Below are 23,499 nucleotides of genomic sequence, written 5' to 3'. Positions count from 1 at the left end.
TAGCGTCCGTTGTGCGTGGGAAGAAAACTTCTTTTTACAGCGAAAAAAACCCCTAAACTTCCAAGCAAGCGCCGAGTGCGCTATGACGTAATGGGAAACTCACAGAGAAACTCGCGGATTCTTCCACTGACCGCTGCGGCACACCTGCAGCAGGGTAAACCTCCGCCTACCCCAGTCCTGCTTTACAGGTGAAAATAGAGCAACAGGACCGCTGAGTCTTTGACTTTATTTATTTTCTGCTGTGTTTTACTTGCATCTATTTGAAAGAGTGAGTGTAAACACGAAAAATATTTTATTTTATGTGCTGGAATGTGCAGAAAATAGGTTTAAATGTTAAACAAATTTCTTCCAGTCAGAGAATGTTGCATATAATAAAATTTTTGCTTGATGCATAAAGTTAAAAGATTAAAACTAATAAAACAAATTTTAAAAAGAGACTTTTCCATTTGATTACATTTTGTATGATGGATTATGCAGAAAAAGTAGAATTGGGCTGAAAGATCTATCGCTTTATCACCTATACAGGTTGTAAATCGTGTTTTTAAAAAGTAACTAAGTAACTAAGTAATTAATTACTTTTGAAAATAAGTAATCAGTAAAGTAACGGGATTACTTTTTTGGGGAAGTAATCAGTAATTAGTTACTGATTACTTTTTTCAAGTAACTTGACCAACACTGCTCCATTCTGTCAAGGAAAGCCCCATGTTGCCTCTGCATTGATAATCTCCATTGTCATCCCAACCAACATTGTAGACTGTTCTTTCATTGGTTGTATAATATGTGGTAAACCTTTTTGGTCTCCAATCATAGCTCCATGAAGTTTCTTCTCCTCCTGGGATCTCACATCTGACAGTGAATGCTTCACTCGTGTATATCCTGGTCCAGTTGGGCTGTATAGTCAAAATGGCCGTAATAGGAACTGTTCACCGAAAATATTAAATTAAGAGACAGAAGCATCATTCAATTCAGTTCTATTAAATTTAATTTACTTGATGCCAAATCATGACAGCAATTTCCTCAACACGCTTTATATTATGAGGTGATATATGAAACCCAAATCTCTTTACTTCAAACAAAGTCCTTCTAGACTCACTAATACATCCAAAAGTGAACATCCTCTCCTGTGGGGATAAATAACCAGCCTGATCTTTGAGTTTCAGGTGAAGTGTCACGCTAGTCTAAATGCACATCAGCACTTTAACTCCACTAAAGGAGGCACTAAAGAATCTTTTTTGATGTATTTAGAGAATCCAACCAGCATCAAGGCTCATATTTAGGGTCATGTCATTCAGTTAGGAACTTTAATTTGCAAATTTAAAAAGTAAGTGCATTTACATGCACAAATTGGAGTCTATTAGATAGATATGATACAAACCACTGCAGCACAGTACCTGTAATACCTACAGCATGTTCTAATCGCTCTAATAGGATATTATGTTTGACAGTATCAAAAGCTGCACTAAGGTCTAGCACAGGGGTGGGCAACTCCAGGCCTCGAGGGCCGGTGTCCTGCAGGTTTTAGATCTCACCTTGGGTCAACACACCTGAATCACATGATTAGTTCGTTACCAGGCCTCTGGAGAACTTCAGGACACGTTGAGGAGCTAATTTAGCCATTTAAATCAGCTGTGTTGGTTCAAGGACACATCTAAAACCTGCAGGGACACCGGCCCTCGAGGCCTGGAGTTGCCCACCCCTGGTCTAGCAGGACAAGCACAGAGATGAGTCCACTGTCAGAGGCCATAAGAAGATCATTTGTAACCTTCACTAAAGCTGTTTCTGTGCTGTGCTGAGCTCTGAAACCTGACTGAAACTCTCCAATATGTTCATTTACTTATTTCAATGTCTCCCTACAAATGTTCCCAAAAGTTTCTTCAAACAGCTTAATAAACATATAACTTCTTTTATATCGCAAAAGAAAAATCCAAGAGTTATACTCACCTCTCTGCAGGCCCCATATTCAAGGAGAGAACTTAATTTACCAAACTGTAGGAACTTATCTTGCCTCCCAGTACCGATCAGTTTGGATCTGGCTACGTGCAGAGAGGAGTGAGGTTAGATGGGTTCCAATAGAACAACATGAGGTGAACCCCATACTATTAAAATATGTTCCATTTTAGGTACAAAAAATGTCTATCCAAGTTTACAAACAATTTGATAATATTTAACATCTTCAGCGCCTGGCAGGAATCTCACTCGCTTCTGAAATTAAATATCTCTTTTCTTAGAAGGACACCCCTATGGGGCAACCCTGATCTCTCCCATCACATTGCCTCCCAATATTGGGGGGATGGAAGGAGAGAAATATTCGAACTGCTGCTGATTAATACAATAATGACACATTTATTGACTTTCAACAACTAAAGGAAAAATTCAAACTTCCAGGACAAAGTTTCTTCAAATTTCTACAAGTAAGACAGTGGGTCAAAGAGAAATCCAAAAACCAAAAGAAACTCCTCTTGAAACTTGTCGGGCTATTGTGGCTCAAGAGTTGGGAATTCGCCTTGTAATCGGAAAGTTGGTGGTTCGAGCCCCAGCTCAGACAGTCTTGGTCATTGTGTCCTTGGGGAAGATTGAGGTCAACTGTTTAAAATTCTTATACAGACGTCCTGTATAAGAAGGGGCAGAGTCGACACTACCCACTGAGGAGACTGAGATCCTTTTGTTAAGGACATTCTGTGACACTGTGGTAGCATCTGCCTTTTTCTATCCAGTGGCCTGCTGTGGGAGTGGATGTGTGGACAGGGACAAGAGCGAAACTGATAAACTGGTGCAGAGGTGTAGCTCCATGCTAAGATGTCCTCTGTCTGTGGAGGCCGTGGGTGAGAGGAGGAAGTTAGTAAAGCTGACATCCATCATGAATAACCCACATCACCCTCTGCATGAATCTGTGAGTGTGCTGAGCAGCTCCTTTAGTCAGAGACTGAAACACCCTCGCTGCAGGAAGGAGAACTTTCGCAGATCGTTCATCCCGACAGCAGTTAGACTCTTTAACTCCTCAATCACAATGTCATGAGTCACTGGACATTGTGGATATCCACGGTCACCACTCCATGCATAATGCGCCTATTATGTCTATGGACGTGTTGCCTGGGCAGGTATATGTATATGTATACATATTTATATTAGTGTGTGCATGTACATGTTTATACTTATAGATACTTATAGATATCTATTACTTACATAATAATAGTAGTGGAAGAAGAGAGGGAGAAGAAAGGTTCCTTTTATTTCTTGCATTTCCACAAACTTCTGTCCATAATCTCATACTATTTATGCTATCGTTGTATATACTGTATTTTGTATTTGTTTGTATTTTATTTCTATTTTCTTCTGATATCTGTACCTGAGCTGAGGTAATGCACAAATTTCCTGCTGTGGGGTCAGTAAAGTCTTATCTTATAAAAACACAGAACTTGTTTAAAGCACTTGGTTCCCAGTATTTAGATCCCTAAAGTTTCAATGAATATGTCCATCATCAGGCAAATTTTACCAAACTAGGAAATACTTATGCAAAAGTTCATGCTTTTGCATAATTACTCTTCCTTTAATTTTCTGGATATAGCTGTTTACATCATTTCCCCTGGGGATCAATAAAATACTCTGATTATCTGTTCCCTCAGCTGTGATCTCCTGTTTTACTTTGGTAGTTATTTATTGAGCTTTGTTTACTTTCTGTTTGTTTTACAGTTTTCATTTATACATTTTTAAGTAGTAATTGATTATAGGCTGCTAACAAGTGGAAACATGTTTAGTTTATAGTACAATTATTAAACAAAAGATAAAAGTCAGTTTGTCTGCCTAGTTGCGGCTGCTGGTTCACCTGGAAGATTCCAGAACATTCAGGACGCTACGGGATCGCTACCCGAGGACAGCGGTAGGTCCTGCCTACAAGAAAATCACGAGCACGCCTTAGTGTGAGCGAATAGAAACTAAGGAACACTTCGTTCAGTCATTGTGGCATTTATGGATTGGATGAAAGGTTTGTTCTTGGTTTACTGACAGTTTTAATTTGACTTTAACATATGATGAAAACCTCTGTGTCACTTGTGGCGTTTTTTACACCTTATGTCGACGTGACACCTGTTGTGTGACGTTTTTCTAGATGATTCTTCTAAAAAGACAGTAGGCCTAAAGTGACTGGAAATAAACGAAAACGGATCATTTTATGTTTTAGGTTTGAACTAACTGGACTCGGTAGATTTAATTTAATCTTTAATCTTTTTTCTGTTCAGTTTTTAGAACAGCTGAGATGTCTGGTGCGACGTCTTCCGTCTGGCTCTGGTTGATTTTGGTGTTTGTCATCTTCATCAAGTCTTCCTCAGCTAGTGAGTTCAGCTGTTTTCTGATATATGAAATGACTGTGGGCCCACTTGAGTGAAATATTTTAGGTTAGTTCGGTAAATGTCAGTGTACGTGTGTTAAAGTAGTTCTTATTTAATAAGCACAGTTGAGAACCACTTCCTTATTCCCTATTGTGTCGACGTCACCTCACTGTTATGTAATGCCTCGGCCTGAGCGTTTCAGTTTGAAGTGAGAGTTTGAAATATTTAATTTTATATTTATGAGCCAGTTTTACTTTAATTTAACACTGTCACCAAGCACTAAGCCTATGTTTGACTCTAATGATAAGCGAAAGCGCATCAAATCCGACTTTTTTGACCCTATGCGACCCATATCCGATCATGTCATGACAGTGTGAACGGCACAAATCCGATATTTTCAAATCCGATCTGGGTCACTTTCGTATGTGGTGCTGAATCCGATACATATCCGATGTTTTAGAAAGCGACTGCTGTGTGAATGGTCATGTCGCATTAAATCCGTCTTTTACGTCACTGACACAAGACAGACGCTAATTATCAGCGCCAGAGAAGACATCGTGAACGCTTCCTGGCCTGTTGAAACTGTTGGGAAGACAAGGTTGGAGAAACGTGAACATTTAATTTGTACTGTATTTTCTGCAGATTCTAACAGAAATCTGCAACTATCCTTTGAAGCACCGCTCCTCTAAAACAGCAATAAGAATAATTATTAGGTTATCTACATTATTATGTAAATAGCAAAATAACTTAAAGCAAAAATTGGAAACGTAAAGTCCGAAGTCTTTATGTTTCATCAGTCAAACAATACTGTTTGCTCTGCGTTTAAACAGAGCGCGTTGTGTGTGACATCTTCTTTTGCGCATGCGGACCGCTTTAAGCGTTCACACTAGAGCACCTTTGCTGACGCATTTTATTTGTAGTGTGAACAAGCAGACAAAAAAGTCGGATTGATCAAAAAATCGGAATTGAGCATTAAGACCTGCCAAGTGTGAACGTAGCCTTATTATCTGTAGAACGCTTTTTCCTGCTCAAAATAAGCCATTAGTGTGTGACCACATAGCTAAAGTAAACACAGTGACTCAGTGCTGTCTGTGTCTTTCCTGTAATTTGTTTAATAAGCAAATATTTAATAAGAAAATAAGTAAAGTGTGTTTAGACTTCAGCAAGTTAAATCTCACTGACAAAAACATGTTTCAAAAAAACAAGAAAAGAAACCTCAAACTAGGCATCAGTCAGTAGTTTACTGCATATAAATATTATTTTTTGGATGGATATCAGCTCAACATGTTGAAATTTATTAAGTGACATTTGCTTGGGTCTTTATTTCCATTCATAAAAGGTTTTCATAGTTTTTGTTTTTAAAAATGGCACCAATAGACACTGATTACAGGAGGTTTTGGGGGCCTGCAGAGTGCTGGGCTTAATGTACATCACCTGAAACACTGACGTTTGTAGTGAAAATTTGTTATATACCTCAATTACACCTGAAATGTACTTGTATTATATATTTTATCATTATTATTATTTGGTTTAACATAAACTGGGGTGATTATGAGTGTGTCAAATGGACACTCTGGTCCCGTTCAGCTGAGCTCTGACTGTTGATTTTTACGCTGTTTAGCTGCGGTAAAAATAAACATTTCCTTTGCTCCTTTTTTGTCTCCCTTTCAGAACAGATAAATATTACTGCTGTGTTTGGTGAAAGTGTCACTTTGCCATGTCGAGTTTTGGATGGTAACAAAAACATCGATGGCCTAGAGTGGAGCAAACCTGAGCTGGAGACAGAATATGTCCTGTTGTACCGGGATGGACACTTGGGCTTATTCAACCAGCATCCATCCTTTAAGGACCGGGTGGATCTGCAGGACAGACAGATGAAGGATGGAGACGTGTCTTTGATTCTGAAGAATGTGACGACTGCTGATGCTGGAATATACGCAGTCCGTAAGATTCCAGAAACAAAGCGCAGGAAGAGAGCTAATCTGGGCAGTGATCCCATCTGCATTATCAACCTGAGTGTTTTTGATCCTCCAGGTGAGTGAGTAGAGTTGAGTGTGTGTGTGATCAGAGGTGAAGCTGCTTCCTGGTTGCTGAGGAGTTGAGATGATGTTAAATATTAATATTATCACTTATTAGATTACACATAAAGAGTGAAGGGCAGAAAGTTTGATAAAATTAAAGCCCTGATATCTGAACTGAACTTCTCCCTACACTTTGTATGTCTTTGATGATCAGTGCTACAGCATTTTAACCTGTTAAACCCCTCTGCTCTGTTTTGTTTCCACTTTAAGTAAAGAAAAACATCACAGCTGGAGAGAATGTCATTCTGCCATGCCAAGCTCCGAACACTAACAGCAATCCTAACACAGTTGTAGAGTGGAGCAGAGCTGACCTGAAGCCAAAATATGTTCTTTTGTACCGCAACAAGCAGTTTGATCCAGATGACCAACATCCATCTTTTATGGACCGGGTGGATCTGCAGGACAGACAGATAAAGGATGGAGACGTGTCTCTGATTCTGAAGAATGTGACAACTGCTGATGCTGGGATATACGAGATGCGTATGAGTCCAAGAACAAAGCGCAGGAGGAGAGCTAATCTGGGTGGGGAGCCCATCTGCATCATCTACCTTCATGTTGTTGATCCTCCAGGTGAGTGAGCAGAGTTGAGTGTGTGTGTGATCAGAGGTGAAGCTGCTTCCTGGTTGTTGATGTTTGTTTCTAAAGATGTTGTTGATGAGACTTTGTAGAAAGCAGCTGGTCTGAGTGATGTGATCAGAGTGCAGTAGATAATGTCTGACAGCAGTTTGAAGAGGAAATGGATTCTGTTCTGTTCTTCACTCATCACCTACCTGACAGCTGACACCTCACACCTGTTTCTCACCTGCAGGTCAGCCAGGAGGACTCACAGAGGATGGAGCTGTTGGACTGAAAGTTGGTCTGTCAATTTCTGCTGTGCTGCTTATTGTTGGTGGTGGTTTTCTGATCTACAGTATCCAGAAAAAACAGCAGCTGATGGATTTGTACCATCATTCGGCTAACCAACAACTGACCTGTGAACAGCAAAAATGTAAGCCTCTTCTTTCTGTAGGAAAAACACATGAAGCCTTGTGGGGTTTCAGCCTTGACCGCTGTTTGCAAGCAAGACGAATACTGCAAACGTACAAAGAAAAGGTCCTAACCTTATAGTGCAGAAATTTGAATTTGTTTTTCTTTCTGTCCTTTTTTTTAAACTCTTATCAGAGAAATGTTCTTGTTTCTCACAATGCATGCTACAACCATTTGGCTAGCTCCTGTGCAATTAGCTCAGATGCGTTTGGCATGTTGGATTCAAGGCACTGAGGTTATAATGGCTAATGAACGTGTAAACATAATACACTGTAAACACAAGTGTAAATGCAGTACACTAAACCATAAACCTGATACAGTGTAAACACGGGTTTAAAACGGTACACTAGACTGTGGTCACGATCAGAGATGTGCAGTAACGAGTTACTATAATCTGATTACTTTTTTCAAGTAACGTAAAGTAAGTGATTACTATTGCAAAAAGCTAATTTGATTACTGTTACTGTCCCGTAAGCACGCTGCGTTACTGCGTTACTAAAACAATGTTTTATTTTTTGCGAGAATGTCTCATGACAATGACGTAAGCGAGTGCGACATTCGTGACAACAGCTGTGTGCAGATCAACAATGGATAATGCTCCTGTTTTGGTCGAAAGCATTGCAGCGACTAAAACCATTATCATCTGCAAATTATGCCGGGCGACAGTCATGGCAAAGAGACGAAGCACTTTTGAAATATGGGGAAAGCCAAAAACTGCGCTTCCTGCACTTCCGTAACATTGATTCATTAATGTTGAATTCTCTCGCAGCTGTTCTATTCCCATGTTGTTGCGGTATATTAATAACTAACCTCGTATTGTGGATGAATGATCTCAGTTGTTCTCCTGACTGAAGTTCGGCCCGTGTATAGCATCCTGCTATGCGATTGCATTTGTCCCTAACCACCAGAATCCCTCACGTTAACTTTTATCGAGTGGAAAAAAAGTTGGCGTTCGTCCTCCAGCTTCACTGTGCTAATGTTATGCTAACATAGCTGTGTCGCTAGCAATCACATAGCACAACATTATATACCAGGTAGTCCAATTTCAGTAACCCTGCAAACGCCACTGCTGTTTAGTTTTCTGTCTTCATTTATGTTCGAAGTGGTTAGCGGAGCTGCACGTTTTAATTAGTTTCAAAAATCTCTCAGTCAGAACATGGTATGTCATGTTTAGGTGGAAGCTAGCGAGCTAACTTCCTGTTAACTTGTAACTCCGTTAAATTTAATAAATTCTGTTTTCATGGATGCATGAATGTTAAACTTAATTGTTACACCTGGTAAAGCAGCAACGCTGATGATTTAATTAAAGATGAAAGAATTTAGACCGTTTTTAACTGTCAGTGTTCGTTTGACTTTGGGACCTGAAGCGGACAGAGTTTTGGACCCAGATTACTTCGTGAAGCTCCTCACTACGGCAGCCGTACTGCTCTGACAATCCAAAATTTAAAGGATTTTAATTGTGGCTTATAGTGTGGAAAATACGTTATACAGAAGAAAATAATATATCGCGATATATATCATTACCGCATATGCTTCAAATTCACGATATGAATTTTAGGCCATATCGCCCAGCCCTACCCTTAAACTTCCGAGTAAGCACCTAGTGCGCTACCAGGGAATGGGAATTCACAGAGAAACTCGCGGATTCTTTCACTGACCGCTGCGGCACACCTGCACCAGGGCAAACCTCCGCCTGCTATACAGGTGAAAATAGAGCAACAGGACCGCTGAATCTCTGATTTTATTTATTTTCTGCTGTGTTTCACTTGCATTTATTTGAAAGACTGAGTGCAAACACAAAAAATATTTTTATTTAATGTGCTGGAATGTGCAGAAAATAGGCTTAAACAAATTTCCTCCAGTCAGGCAATGTTTAAATGTTTAAAATTTAATTTTTTTTAGGCAGCACTGGATGGATGGATGGAAAATTTAATTTTAATTAAAGATCCATTGCTTTATTACCTATTCAGGTTGTAAATCATGTTTTTTTTAAAGTAACTAAGTAATTAATTACTTTTGAAAATAAGTAATCAGTAAAGTAACAGGATTACTTTTTGGGGAAGTAATCAGTAATTAGTTACTGATTACTTTTTTCAAGTAACTTGATCAACACTGGTCACGATACAGTGTAAACACAAGTTCAAAAATAGTACACTACACTGTAAACACTAGTGTAAATAGATTATACTGTGAAATGGACACAAAACAGTGTTTGGATATGTGTAAATGTGGTGCACTATATATATATATATATATATATATATATATATATATATATATATATAGCATACATGCAGTGTTGGGGACTAACAGAATGCATGTACCGGCATTGCGTATTTAAAATACAAAATACGAGTAACTGTATTCTGTTACGGTTACCGTTTAAAAAGGTGGTATTCAGAATACACTTACTTTCTTGAAATAAATGGATTAGACGGCGGTTTTTTCCTGTTTCATATGTTAGGCTATGCCTTCTCTATTTTTGGTTTCCACAACGGTGGAAATCCAAACAAAACACGCATTAAGAGGCTCTAATGCCTGTGTCTCAATCTCGTTCCCCACATAATGATGTGAAGAAATATCTTTAAAAATATTATTCAAAAAATTATTTCATAAGAAGGCAATAGGCAGATTGTTACAGGCATAGCCCTAAAGAATGTGGCCTCATGGGCAGTGTAGTCCGTGCTGCAGGGAGAATGGACTGCTATACCCGTTATGTGTCTGTGAGCGAGGGAGGGAGAGAAAGGAAAAGTACGAGTTGTCACCTAGCAGAAACGAGAGCTGGAAGCATGTAAATATAAAAATAACCACTGCAGCCAAAAAGAGTACCTGACGAGCCCAGTTGTAAGTAAGCTATTAAGAATCGACTGTACACTGTGTTCATGTGAAACAATAAGTTCCGTTGGAGCAGCCTTTCAACGCCTCTCTCTGTCTCTCGCAAGCAAAGTTGACCCAGAAAACAAAGTAAAGCTATATTTCAGCTACGAGCCCAACACGGAACCCGACGTATTAGCCAGAGGTCCCTTTACTACGGTTCGGAGCCGCGGACCTGTTTTATATACACGCGGAAAAGTTTTCTATACGAGATCGCTGCAAAAAGTGCATCCTTACCTAAGGAAGCATGTAAATATAATAATAACCACTGCAGCCTTACCTAATGTCAACCTACTGTTACTCGTTTTACATTAAGATTTAAAAGTCTAGTTGGTATTGGTATGGTGAGTAACCTTAAGTAATAGTAATAAATCACACAGCATTATTACATTCATGTAGTTGTAAAAAGCATGATAATATATTAAGTATTCCAAAGTAGTTGAGTAATGTGACGAAATACGTTACAAAATACATTTTGGGGCATGTATTCTGTAATCTGTAGAGGAATACATTTTAAAAGTAACCTTCCCAAAAATGTATATGGTGTAAAAAGAAGTGTAAATGACTACACTTCACAGTGTAGATACAGTGTAACCACAGTGTTACCACAGGTGTAAACACGGGTGTAAACATACTACACTACACCGGGAGCATGATAAGGATCTGCTCAGGCTCTGATCAGAAAGTAAAATTTTACTTCCATCCTTTTTGGTGAAGACTAATCCAAAATGATTCTGCTCTGGAAGTGAGCAACAACAAAAAAAAAAGTTTCATTTTAATTGTCATTTTATACTATTTTATTTTTGCTATTTGTGCTGATTTTATTATTTTAAATGTAATTCTAATCATCATTTTATATTTTATTTCTTATTTTTATGCAATGTATCGTTTTTGGCATGTCAAGTGTACAGCACTTTTTTTTCAGCTGGGAGTTGTCCTGAAAGTAAATTAATTGCTTGCTTGCCTAGAAAGCCTGAAATGATTGAAAATGTGTTAATCCTAACTTGTGCCTTCTTTTGATTGAAGTTGTGTACAATCTTCTGTTTTTGTTGTTGTGGCAAATAACTGAGAATAAAGCAATTTCATGTTTATTCTAAATATATGTGTATTTATTGAATGTCCTGGAAGCAGAAAAGCTGCTGAAAATAGCACAATAACTACAACTCACCATAAGGAGCTTCCATATACAAATGGTAGTTGTCTCTGATATTTTTTATAAAGTGTTAGGCGCTCCAATACAAAGCGAAGTTTTATCCAGTTTAAGTGTACACCATTACTCTGTTTCTTTATAATCTGTTACAACATATTTTTAATTCAAACTTGCTGCAGCAAAACTCTCAAATTCAGCTGCACCGAGTGCAGCTGAATTTCATTCATTGTCAGAATGAAAATGAACAAAAATGCGGAACAGTCAAGAACTGGACCTTTTATTCTGGCAAGGGAGCAAAAGCCTCTAATACAAGGTTTCAAGCAAGTGCTCGAATGAAGTGACCTTTCATTACATTTTGTCAATCCGAAACTCGTTGGTGTATTTCCAGGCACTAAGTGTGTACCGAGTGTCTCCCTGACTGTTATACAGTTCACACTAATTCTAACATTGCATAACTTATTTTTTCCAGCATCACTCCTTCCACATACATTCCACATAGATGTTAGTCAGCTTTTAAAAGCAATCATGACCTTTGATCAGAGCTTTCCTTTGTGGTTTTATTTCCTGCTGTTGTTTGAGGGTCTGGCTGTGTGCCAAGCTAAGCTGAGCATAAACAAATCAAAAAGGTTTACTTATTAATAGTACCTCGGCAATTTTAAAGGCTGAAACTCTGAGAAACAAGCCTTACAAACTGTTATTTGTTTATTTATAAATCAGTCTGGTTGAATTTTGTACTTGGATGAGTGTCTAAAGCTCAGGTTGACTTTTGAGAGAGGAAACATTCACATGTTTCTTACATGTATTCAGGGCTCCATCACTGTTTTCTAGAGCAGCAGGAGCTGAGTGAAATACAGAGTCAGCTTTGATATTTTCTTGATTCCAGCCATAACCAATCATAGAGCAAATGTATTAAATAACTAAAAGAATTGTAGAGAAGCTACAACAACACAAACCGAATCAGTGTTTGATTACTGGTGTTTATTTGAGCTGGTCTGTAGGTGGCAGCATTCTTTATTCTCTCTCCACCTTTCCTTTAACCTACTCAAACCCACTTCTTAAAATGACTTAAAATGACTTAAAATGACGCAGAAATGAAGGAAAAAGCTGCTAGGAACATGCCAATGCAACAGGTGGCAATATATTCCTAACCATGTAGAAATGTTGGCCAAGAAGCCTCGGTGGGAAATAGTAAACAAAGATGGGGCATAGAAGCAGAACAGAGTCGTATGTGTGGAGGGACAGTAACTGTGTGTGTATATGTAAGCATTTAAACACTGCAGAGAGCACAATTAACAGTAGTGATGGCCAAATGAAGCTTTCTGAAGCTTGTATTGAAAAACAGTTCATTACTCGAAGCTTTTAAACACAGTCTCTCTGGTGACATCTGGAGGCCAAAAATATGAAGAGCAGCTTGAATCCACAAAATAAAACCAACTGCCTCATTAAATATGCAACTGAGGCACTATTAATGTAATTTCTCATTTGCAGACTTTTACAAAATAGACATTTGAACAGTGGTTACAGCTGGATTCTTTGTTTATATCTGGCCAGTTTTCTAAAATGGTGGTTTTAATATGCAAATAAGGAGCCAGACTTTGAATGTGATGTCAAACAATAGTTCTTCAGGCTTTCTGAAGTTTTTCTTTGGACGTTGGCTGTTTTTTCAGTTACGTTTACTCATGTTCAGTCCAATCCTTGTACCGGACCATTTTCAGAGGATTGTTTTATTTCTGTTTGTTAAGCCACCTAATGCTGACCTGTGAATCATTCAAGCACCTAATTCATGAGGCATGAACCAGCCTTGTGCCCATACATAACAAACAACTTGGCAAAGAACGTTACTCGTTACTGCTGACCTGTGGTAAAAACACAATTTGTCCCAGTTTCTTTAGCTGAATCTGGGAAAAATGCGAATGACAGATTTTAATCTACCATGCAGTGCCATGACTGGGTCAGAAAAAGGAGTCAGGGAGGCGAAACAGTTAAATAAAACAGTTTGATTGAAGTAATTCAACTAAAAGAGACGGACAAACCGCTACCACCATTAAGAAACACAAACAAACTCATGCGTTGGTCAATAAAGCATAAAGTCAAAAGGAAAGAGCAGCTCACCCTGCTCTGGGCTTAAATATGCGCCGGAGATAGTGGGACACGCCCACACAGGCACCCTCAGAGGAGAGAGAGGAGGAGAGAGAGAGAGAGAGAGAGAGAGAGAGAGGCCCTGCTAGGGCCGTAACAGCCATCTAGAAAAAACCTGACTGACAACAGCTTCGCTTTTTCAAAAAAAAGAAAAAAAAAAGAAAAAAAAAAAAGAAAATATCTCCCTCTGCTGGTACAGCAGCTTACTGCAACTGAGACGGTCACCTTTCTTGTCGGCATTTTTTGAGCCAAACAGCTGCCACTCTGTGTGGGTTAAATATCAGTGCTCTTCTGTCATTTTCCATTATAGACTCTCATTTGTTTTTGGTACACCAAAAATGTCAGAAAGAGCACCTCCTGTTTCACTTTATTTACTTCAGAAACAGATCTGGGTCTGTGCAAGCAGATGTTCTCAAGATCTTTTAAAAACAATATGCAGCAAATCAACTAAATGATTAACAGGTCGAAACACCAGTAGACATTTAATTTTAAGTTAAGGTAGAGGTTCAGATGTGGTCCTCTGTGGTGATGCCAGTGGTGATGCATTTATCATCAGCCAGTCTCTGTTCAGCCTGGTGGGGCGAACTCTCTACCAAGAGAACACAGAGTTTATGAGTTTAGAAAGAGAGAGGAATTAATCATAAGCGTATTCATTTATCGGTGGATGATTCAGTGTTACCTTTGGCTCTTTGTCGAAATAAAGACACACAGAGGAGAGGGGAGATCAAATATGGGGAGAACACCACCAAGTGGAGGACCAGTCTGAAATTAGGATGACAGGAGGAGCAGCCAGGGGTTGGAGCTGTCATGGTGGACAGCAATGTGGAAGTGAGCAAAGCTGTTGTGCTGGATGAAGCTGTCATTGTAGGTCTTTCTGCAGAGAAAATCCTAGTTGTTAGTGTGAATGTGTGCATGAAATTAGAGGTCATGAAGTGTGACCCAAGTGTGATTCTTTGGCTGTGCTGGTTATTCTGATGTCACATTCACTGAGCTGCAGATCGATGCTTTAACACTTTCAAGCCTCCAAGTGGAAGCAGAGCAGCTTGAGTGACAAGTAGGATCGTCATCGAAGACACAAATATTCAAGATTCAAGATATGCATTGTTATATACACTGCAAAACACAAAGCTGAGCAATGAAATTCTTACTCTGAGAGTGCGAAAAGTGCGAACAAGAGTTTCCTTCGCACAACTAAATAAACAACTAACTAAATAAAGAATAAATGTAACTCTAAGTATAGAAAATAATAAACAACGTTAAATGAGTGTTGTGTACAAGGATAGGGTTTAGTTAAACAGTCAAAAATATTCAAACATGATCATAAATTAAATCCAAATCAAAGAGAGTTTACTTTGCAGTTAAACACAGAAGTGAAATGACCTTCACACAGTCAGAAATCTCAGTCACTGTGGAAAGATTTTATTTGTTTGTCAGTTCTGGCAGTTTTTGAGTCAGCATAAAACTTTCATAATCACAGCTTTATAATGTGGTAAAAACATTAAAGCTTTTGCTTTCCTTTAGTTTGTGAGAACTGCCACTCAAATTAAATTATATGAACACTAACTCTGATAGCATTTTTTAAACTTTTTTTTAACTTTAAATTAAGCTTTATGAACACAAGTGCACCGCACTTTTTGTTTTTTGATCAAATATTGCCCCACCACTGCATTTACAAAATTCTGAACATGCTATTGCAAAAGCAGCGAACCCCTTCCCACAATCTGCAGCAGTGTCAACAGTATCTGCAGTTTCATCATTAAACACTTGACTTTCATGAACTCATTATTTAAATAATGTTAGTAAGAAGCAAAACGTTTTAGAGGAATCGAAATAAGAACATGTTTAAGTCACCTGTAGATGCAACAATTAGAGACAAAGATAGGAGGATTATTAAAGACGCCATCTGTGACAAGTGGATGGAGACAGTGGAGCAGGAAAGGCAGCTGAAATCTGTTAGGAGTCAAAGAGGGAAGATGTGGTTAGGCCAGTTCTCAAACACCACAAGCAAGAGCATCATCACAACCAGTTTTCCACTTGCAACATAGTGCAACAAAAATACAACATAGTCAAAGTCAAAAGAAGGTGATAAATAGTAAGAAAAAAAACAAGACTTTATCTCAAAGTAACTGACATTTATTCACCTCAGCAGCTGAACTTTTGCACATTTCTTCTTGCTTCATACATATTCATACATACTTCATACATTCATATATACTAATACATCATACTAGTAATTTGGGCAGATGTACAGGTGAGCAGTACTACACAACAGACCATAAGAATGCAGAACAAACCAGTATACAGTGCTTGCAAAAAAAGATCAAGAGTTCAAAGCAGCAGAATCTGAATCCTTTTTTAGCACCAATCAGAAGCAGTTTTTGTGATTTTTTCCCCCAGATTTTTTTATTTATTTTATTATGTTTATTTTCTGTTCAGTTCCAGAACTTGTAAATCTCAATTCTGATGCCAGCCTGCCTCAACAACCTCACCCCAAGTCATGGGCTAAGTTAAGTAAGTTATCCCCCTCATCCCTGCACCCCGCTTCCTTCACAGAAGGCGTGTCAGTAAGATTGAGAAGATCCTCAAAGTATTCCATCCACATGCCGACTAAACCCTCAGTTAGGATCAGCAGCACTGCATCTTCATCTTATACAACATGACAGCAGAGGCAGGAAACTGCTTCCCCTTCCTGAGTAACATTTTCCAGAATCACTTTGAGGTCGACCAAAAGTTTTGTTCCATGATCTCAACAAACTCAACAAGCCAACCAAGCTTGACGGTAATCCTTTTTCAACTTGATGACTGCCTTCTGTTCTGGTGTCCACCACCACAGAGACAGAAAACACTACACAAGTAAGTAATACTAGCTTCCACTCCATGTAAAAAAAGACTACTATTACAGAAGTATATTTTTTCATACAAGACCTTTCTTGTTGTCCACATGCAAATTTTGTTTCTGTTCTAGTGTGAGCTCCATGTTTAGTAATTATTCCCATGTGTCAGGCTCTGACAGTGGTGCAGAAATGCTATATCACAGTGAGAAGCTCCAGGCTGAATTTGGACACAGAGAACACACACAGAGAACATGGCATCATTACATCTCACAAATTCCCCTTCAGCAACCTCGGAAGTGGCACCAAACAAACATAATGAAGGGAAGGATGGAGTTAGTCAGCCTTTGTTTGAAGGTTTTTCAATCAATTTTTCTCCATTTTACAGCTGCATTCATGATAGTGGAGATCTGACTATATATTATGGAATCAGAATTATTGATCCTGGTTTCCAAGTTGGTGTTTTTTTGTATTTGTGACTGCATGAAAACCTGTGTAGCTGGAGCAACTTGAATGGAGTATAAATAGTTTTAATAAGACTGTTGATTCAGGAAGTTGTTCATATTTTGATATTTACTTTACTTTTCTTCCCTGAGGTACCCCTGAGCAAGGTACCGTGTCCACACACTGCTCCCCAGGCGCCCAATGGCTGCCCACTGCTTCACAGAGTGAATTGGTTAAATGCAGAGAAGAATTTCCCCACAATGATCAATAAAGTATAAATTATTATTAGTAGTAAAGAAGACAACATTCACACTCACATGTATGGATAATTTATAGTTTATATAATTAAAAATAAAGTACAAATAGCTCCAACAACTTTAATGTCAGACTGGTTCTTCTGCTCTCACAGAAAAGTTCCCAGTTGTCTGTTTCAGACCGGAGCCATATAAGTTAGTTCATCAAGATGGGGAGGAAGTGGGAGTATTCTTCATCTTTTCTTTCTTGGAGATCACAGCTATGACAGCGATGTTCACAACAAAAGCAGACAGAGCAGCCACCAGTCCAAAGCGTCCTCTGCTGACTCCACCTGTCTCCACTCCATCTGCTGTGTGTGATGGACATGCAGATTGGAAAGATGTGAGACATCAGCTGTCAGGCAGGTGATGACTTATAGTATTACTGTGTATTATGAAGTAAAAGAAAATGCACCATAAAAACAACTTAATAAATATCAAAGCCTTTTACTACAAAACCTACCATCTGACTCACCTGGAGGAACAACACTCAGGCTGATGGTACTAATCCTGTGTTTTGTTCCTCTCCTGAAGACGCGACACTCGTATGTTCCAGTGTCATCAATCGTCACATCCTTCAGAATCAAAGACACATCTCCATCCTTCATCTGTCTGTCCTGCAGATCCACCCGGTTCTTAAAAGCTGGATGCTGGTTGTCTGGAACAAAAACCTCATCTCTGTACAAAAGCACATATTCTTGCTTCAGGTCAGCTCTGCTCCACTGAACAGCCAAGATCTGCTTATTATTATTTGGAGCTCGACATGTCAGTGAGATGTTCTGCCCAGACTCAGCTGTGATGTTTGTCTGGTCTAAAAGAGGAAACAACACAGTACAGAGACATTAAAGGAAACATTCAGCACAGCAGCCAATCACAGTGAGGCGCTACAGAGAGAACTGAGCTCTGCTGAACTAAACCAGAGAAAACAAAGCATCTGGTGCACTGATGTTCTACAAACTGACCATTAGACCGAAACAGGAACAGGACTAACATGCTACAGGTGAGAAGCTGCTGTACCATATTTACTGAACTGTTTACTTTCTTTGAGCTATTCAGTGATATAATGTATTGAGCTAAGCTGTTTTTCTGTTTTGGCTGTTGTAAAGAGGCTGCATATATCCCCCACTGACTCTACTACACTATTTTTATCCTTCACATCATCTTGAAACAGTCTGCAGTACAAACAACATTTAAACTAGATCTCCTCACTTTTACTTTCATGTCGGATGATGCTCATTCTGTTCTGATCCAGTTTTTCATTAAGCACATAAGCATCACTGTTTCAGAGTGAAAAGTACCATTAGCCAAATAAAAGGAATAGAAAGGATTCAGAGCATCAAATCTATGCCCGTGTGTATGAAACCGATCATCTACATCAGAATTCCCTACAAGGCTGAAGTCTACAGCTTCTTGTTTCAACTTCAAAGTGCAGTAATGTGCCAGGGCTGCTGACAAATACAGGCCACAGTTAGAAAGACTGACTATGACAGGATCTCTGTGAAAGTCATGATTACTACTCAAATAAGCAAAAGAAACAAAAGGTGCTCGTTGGAGAGCAGTGAAGGTGAAGTTTGACAGAGTGACACGAAGATCTGAAGAGAGAAGATCAAGCAAAGCAAAAGCCCGGGGTGTACAGCCTTAAGCACAGACAGCAGAGCAACACAGAGATGGACAGAAAGTAGCAGCAGGAAAAAAGTGCCGGGGTGTCATCTGGTCGCCTAATATATGCTGGGTAACTTTCCCACCAAACACAGCTGCAGGGTCAGGTAGTGGCCAAGGTCCTGGCCAGAGGCCAGTCAGGACACCGGCTACCCTTTGGCTTATCACAATAGGTCATGACATGGTCAAATATCGCACTAATCCTAATTATTAAATTTTACGCAGCAAGTGGCACAATCTTATAACTACATAAGTTACATGCTTAATATGGTGATTCTCATATATAAAAACACTTCAGTGTAGGTTCAGACGCCTCACCGACATAAAAAGCTGTGCTGTCTGTCTGTGTTTGTTATGGTTGGTGGTGATGTGTGCGGCTGGATGTAGAGCTACAACTGTTTGTGTGTTTGTAATAGCAACTGTGGTTAATACACTTTTTAAAGATGCTGAAAAGCATCAACATGTCGCCGGGTCTGCCGTGGTTCTTTTACAATCCAGAAAAGGCCATAATGGTAAAACTGAGACAACGACCACGGTATAAAAAACCTGTAAAGTTCATTTGTGAAAAAGAACAAAAAGGACAAATAGCTCATTGATTAGGGAAATCACCATCAAGCAGACAGTCACTCTAACAGAGCCTCAGAAGTCCACGAGTCAAAAAAAGAGGAACCAATCAGACCTTCAAGTTTGTCAAACAGCATTTAAAAGAAATGAGAGCATGGGTCAATGTCATCTCTTTGTATGAAGTATTTGGGCAGAGCTCTAAGTACTATTTCTGATGAAAGGCAACAATGTGGAATGCTACCCTCTTTGGGGGGGAATTAAATTCTCAAATAATGATTTGCGATTTATGCCAGGATTAAAAATAGGTGGACAAATCAAATCATTTCTTTATTGAGACTATTTAGCTCATGCAGATGTCAAATATTGGTGTGAAGTTATAAAAACTGTTTGAAACACAGATGGACAATGGCCCAAAACATACAGTCAAAGCAACCCAGGAGTTTATTCTCCAATGGTGCTAGTTTAAGTCATTGTGCAAAGATATTGTTTTTAAGTTTGGAGAAACCTGCACCCAGCTGTGAATGAAGAAGAATGTGTCTTTACTGGACCCGCCTGGGCCGAACCAAAGTGAAAGACATATGCATAGGCACAAAAACTATCCCTGTGGCAGAGCGTGGTCTGTGGTGGCACACCAGAGGAGATGCGGATGCAGTGGAATATAGTTAAATGGCCAAGTCAGTCAGCTGATCTTTACCCAGCTGAGCATGCATTTCACTTGTTATAGACAGAAAGCTGAAAGCCACTGCAGTAAAGGCCTGGCAGAGCATTAAAATGGAGGAAATCCAGCATCTGGTGATGCTCATGAATTTAAGACTGTTATTGCCAGCAAAGGGATTTCAGCCAAGAATCAGAAATGAGCATTTAAACAACTACTGTGTTAAAAATGCTTTAGTTCCTTACATTTTTTTATGTAGTCTTTTTGTTCAGCCCACTGAATTAAACCTGAAAGTCTGAAAATCAACTGAATATGAGTTTCATTTAAAATTCATTCTGGTAACGCACAGAACCAAAATAAGAAAGTTGTCTCTGTCCAAATATTTGTGGACCAAACTGGTCTTGAACGTTGAATGGCTGCAAACTTTGAATGTGGAAAAACATATGAGATTTATTTAAAAAAATACCCATATTTTTTAAGATACATCAGGCTGTTTATCTGTTTTGTAAATACGGTCAGTTTAGAAGGGTTTCTTTCTGCAGTGGTTTTACTCCATACTGCCCACTTAAGAAAAGTTTAGGCTCCATTGCATTTCTATGCATGCGCCAAACAAGAAAAACCACTACGCTGTGGAGCAACTAAAAGCATAGATTAAGAAAATGAAACAACAAAACTCCACTGGTTATTCAAAACATGGAACAAAATACTCATGTTTATAAATAAACAGACACAGATACTTCATTTAAGAAACATACATTTTTAAAGCAAATTTATTTGATAACTGGTGATCAACTTGTGGATACATTACTACAGCATTTTATGAAAATATTTATGAGTTAAAAATTTAACAAAATAAAATGAAATGCATTTCATCTATGACAAACTATAATGATGAGCAAAATATTTTTCAAAAGATACAGAAAATAAAATATAAATTTTTCAATTTACAATCTCTGGTCAAAGCATGACATTTTTGTTAATTATTTTAATACATTTATTTATGCATGCAAATGTGTTTTCTCCATGGAGTGATCGTGGCTCAAGCATTGGCAAGTCGTCTTGAAGGTTGCCGGTTCGAGCCCCGGCTCCTACAGTCTCCGTCATTGTGTTCTTTGGCAAGACACTTCACCCGTTGCCTACTGCTGGTGGTCAGAGGGCCCGGTGGTGCCAGTGCCTGGCAGCCTCGCCTCTGTCAGTGCGCCCCAGGGCAGCTGTGGCTATAATGTAGCTTGCCATCAATAGTGACTGAACGTAGTCATTCACAAAGTAAAGCGCTTTGGGGTCAATAGGGACTAAGTAAAGTGCTATACAAATACAGGCCATTTACCATTTTTACCATGTCCTCTTTAACATTCAAGGGTGCAACCAACCAAGGGTTATATATTTAATTTCAAAAAACGCACAAGAAAAGCACAAAAAGTAATTACTTCATTCTGCATACTCAAACTCAAACAAACACAGCAGAGGAGTCTGATCCTAAGAAATGATAAGCCCTCAGTCCAACATAGAGCGGCTGAGTGAATGTTGTCTGGACTCTGTGAATGAGAGTCATGGTGTCAGAGACACTGTAGAAGGACAGAATACCTGCTCTGTGATCCAGGTACACTCCAATTATGGAGGACTGAGGACCTGAAAAAAATTCCAATACTCTTTTATGACTTAATTCATACTCAATAGAAGAACACCTTAACGCCCAGGACTTATCATTATTTCCAAATTCACTTTCATCTCCAGTTCTGCTTATGCTTTTGCATGCGACTGCTATGTAAATACCAAACCCGCTCCACAGTACCTCCCAGTAGTGACGTCCAGTCAGACTTTCTCTGCTCAGGACCTGAGACCTGTTCATGAATCTTTCAGGGTGACCTGGATATGCCTGTTTTTTACTCACAAATGTTGCCCTTCTGTTCTCTTCAGATAATAACAGCCGCATGTTTACAGTGTCTGGATCCAGTGTGAGCTGAGTTGAAAACTTCAAGAATTCCGCTCTGGTTTGTGGCTCTGGTTGAGGTAGCAACACGTCTACATCAGTCACTGTGCGGGAAACTTTTTGCCATCCTTCCTGAAGATCGTCCTGTAGTTTATTTTTCACCTCTAATACAGCAGCCGGCACATCATCAAAGTACAGCAGAGGATGACGTTTAGTGCAGGGTACCTCTGTACATTCAGTAAAATTTGAGAACAAAGGGAACATGTGTAGAAACTGAGTGTGATCCTCTGTGTGAGAGAGCTGTTCCAGTTCAGCTTCTTTCCTTTTCAGTTCCCTGAGCTCTTCCTGCAGTTTTTCCAGAACCTCTTTGGCTCGATTTACTTCAGTTCTCTGTTGGGATCTGATCTGTTGCTGGATATCAGAAATGTTTTCCTTGATGAGAAGGAATAGTTGTTGAAGTGTCTTGTTAGTGTCCCTCACAGCTTTATCAGCAGACTCATTAATGGCCTCCATTTCCTGCAGAAACACCTTAACATGTTCTTCTCTGTCTTGGATTCTCTGTTGAATTTTTTCATGACACGGCTTCAGCTCTTTCTGCTTTTCAGTTCTTTCTGTTGAAGCTGGGACTGTGTCGTGGCCTTTATGTTCACCCATGGAGCACAAATAACAGATACACTGCTGATCAGTGCGACAGAAAATCTTCATTACCTCACTGTGGTGAGGGCACATGTTCTCCTGAAGCTTCTTGAATGGGTTGACCAGTTTGTGTTTCTTTAATCCATCTACATCATTATGAGGCTGGAGATGGTGTTTACAATAAGAGACCACACAGTGCAGACACGACTTGAAGGCTTTCAGCTTTCTCCCATGACAAACATCACAGGCTACATCTTCAGGTCCAGCATAGCAGTGATCAGCAGGAGTAGCATACAGTCCAGTCTGCTTCACTTCCTCCACCAACTCTGCTAACATGGTGTTTTTCACCAGAGCAGGCCTCGGTATGAAGGTCTGTCTACACTGAGGACAGCTGTGGATGTGCTTCTGATCCTGTCCATCCCAGTGAATTTTAATACAGTCCCTGCAGTAGTTGTGTCCACAGGGAATAGTCACAGGATCCTTCAGTAGATCCAAACAGATCGCGCAGGAGAGTTTGTCACCAGCAATCTTAAATCCTGTCTGTGCCATTTCTCCCCATAGACAAAGTGTCAGTGAATGCATGTGAATGTTTTACAGGTATGAGAGAGAACAAAAGAAGGAAGGCTTTAGATATTCTGATAGATTCCAGAAACAGGATCAACAGGTTTGAATGACCTAGTATGTTGTAAGTGCATTGCTATGCATTCCTGCCTCAGTAACTGGAAACGCCTGAGACATCATCCTCCACCAAAAACAAGAGGAAGCTTTGCTTATATTTTATTTAGGTTATTGTAATTGCATCCATATATCATAATAATATATTTGAGAATGCTTTGGAACTCTCTTGCCCTCCTAATGTTACTATTATTATTATTATTATTATTATTATTAT

The 23,499-nt window shown here is 39.2% G+C and overlaps 2 protein-coding genes across 2 annotated transcripts in view; one reads left to right on the top strand and one right to left on the bottom strand.

Moving 5' to 3' along the window:
• LOC120736330 overlaps window positions 1-8,013 on the top strand; it is a 61,149-nt gene extending 53,136 nt beyond the window's left edge. Inside the window, exons 1-5 of the mRNA XM_040036363.1 lie at window positions 3,790-3,982; window positions 4,236-4,328; window positions 5,997-6,359; window positions 6,617-6,976; window positions 7,215-8,013. Coding sequence (XP_039892297.1) covers window positions 3,967-3,982; window positions 4,236-4,328; window positions 5,997-6,359; window positions 6,617-6,976; window positions 7,215-7,513 — 1,131 coding nt within the window. The 5' untranslated portion in view covers window positions 3,790-3,966 and the 3' untranslated portion in view covers window positions 7,514-8,013. Of the gene's footprint in view, window positions 3,983-4,235; window positions 4,329-5,996; window positions 6,360-6,616; window positions 6,977-7,214 lie in introns of the transcript that reaches the window.
• Window positions 8,014-20,845: 12,832 nt separating this feature from the next.
• On the bottom strand, window positions 20,846-23,213 carry LOC120736329 (tripartite motif-containing protein 16-like). Its single transcript, XM_040036362.1, has one exon. It carries the CDS (start codon window positions 23,187-23,189, stop codon window positions 21,489-21,491), a length of 1,701 nt encoding a protein of 566 aa, XP_039892296.1. The 5' UTR covers window positions 23,190-23,213; the 3' UTR covers window positions 20,846-21,488.
• Between the last annotated feature and the right edge of the window lie 286 nt (window positions 23,214-23,499).

The sequence above is a fragment of the Simochromis diagramma genome, unplaced genomic scaffold (assembly GCF_900408965.1).
Source record: "Simochromis diagramma unplaced genomic scaffold, fSimDia1.1 OVJJ01000703.1, whole genome shotgun sequence".
Classification (NCBI taxonomy): Eukaryota; Metazoa; Chordata; class Actinopteri; order Cichliformes; family Cichlidae; genus Simochromis; species Simochromis diagramma.
Note: the sequence above shows the minus strand (reverse complement) of the source record. Positions and strands in the feature narration are given on the sequence as shown.

Coding starts and splice junctions, on each gene's coding strand:
- LOC120736329 (XM_040036362.1), bottom strand. CDS start 23,189: ATGCATTCACTGACACTTTGTCTATGGGGAGAAATGGCACAGACAGGA.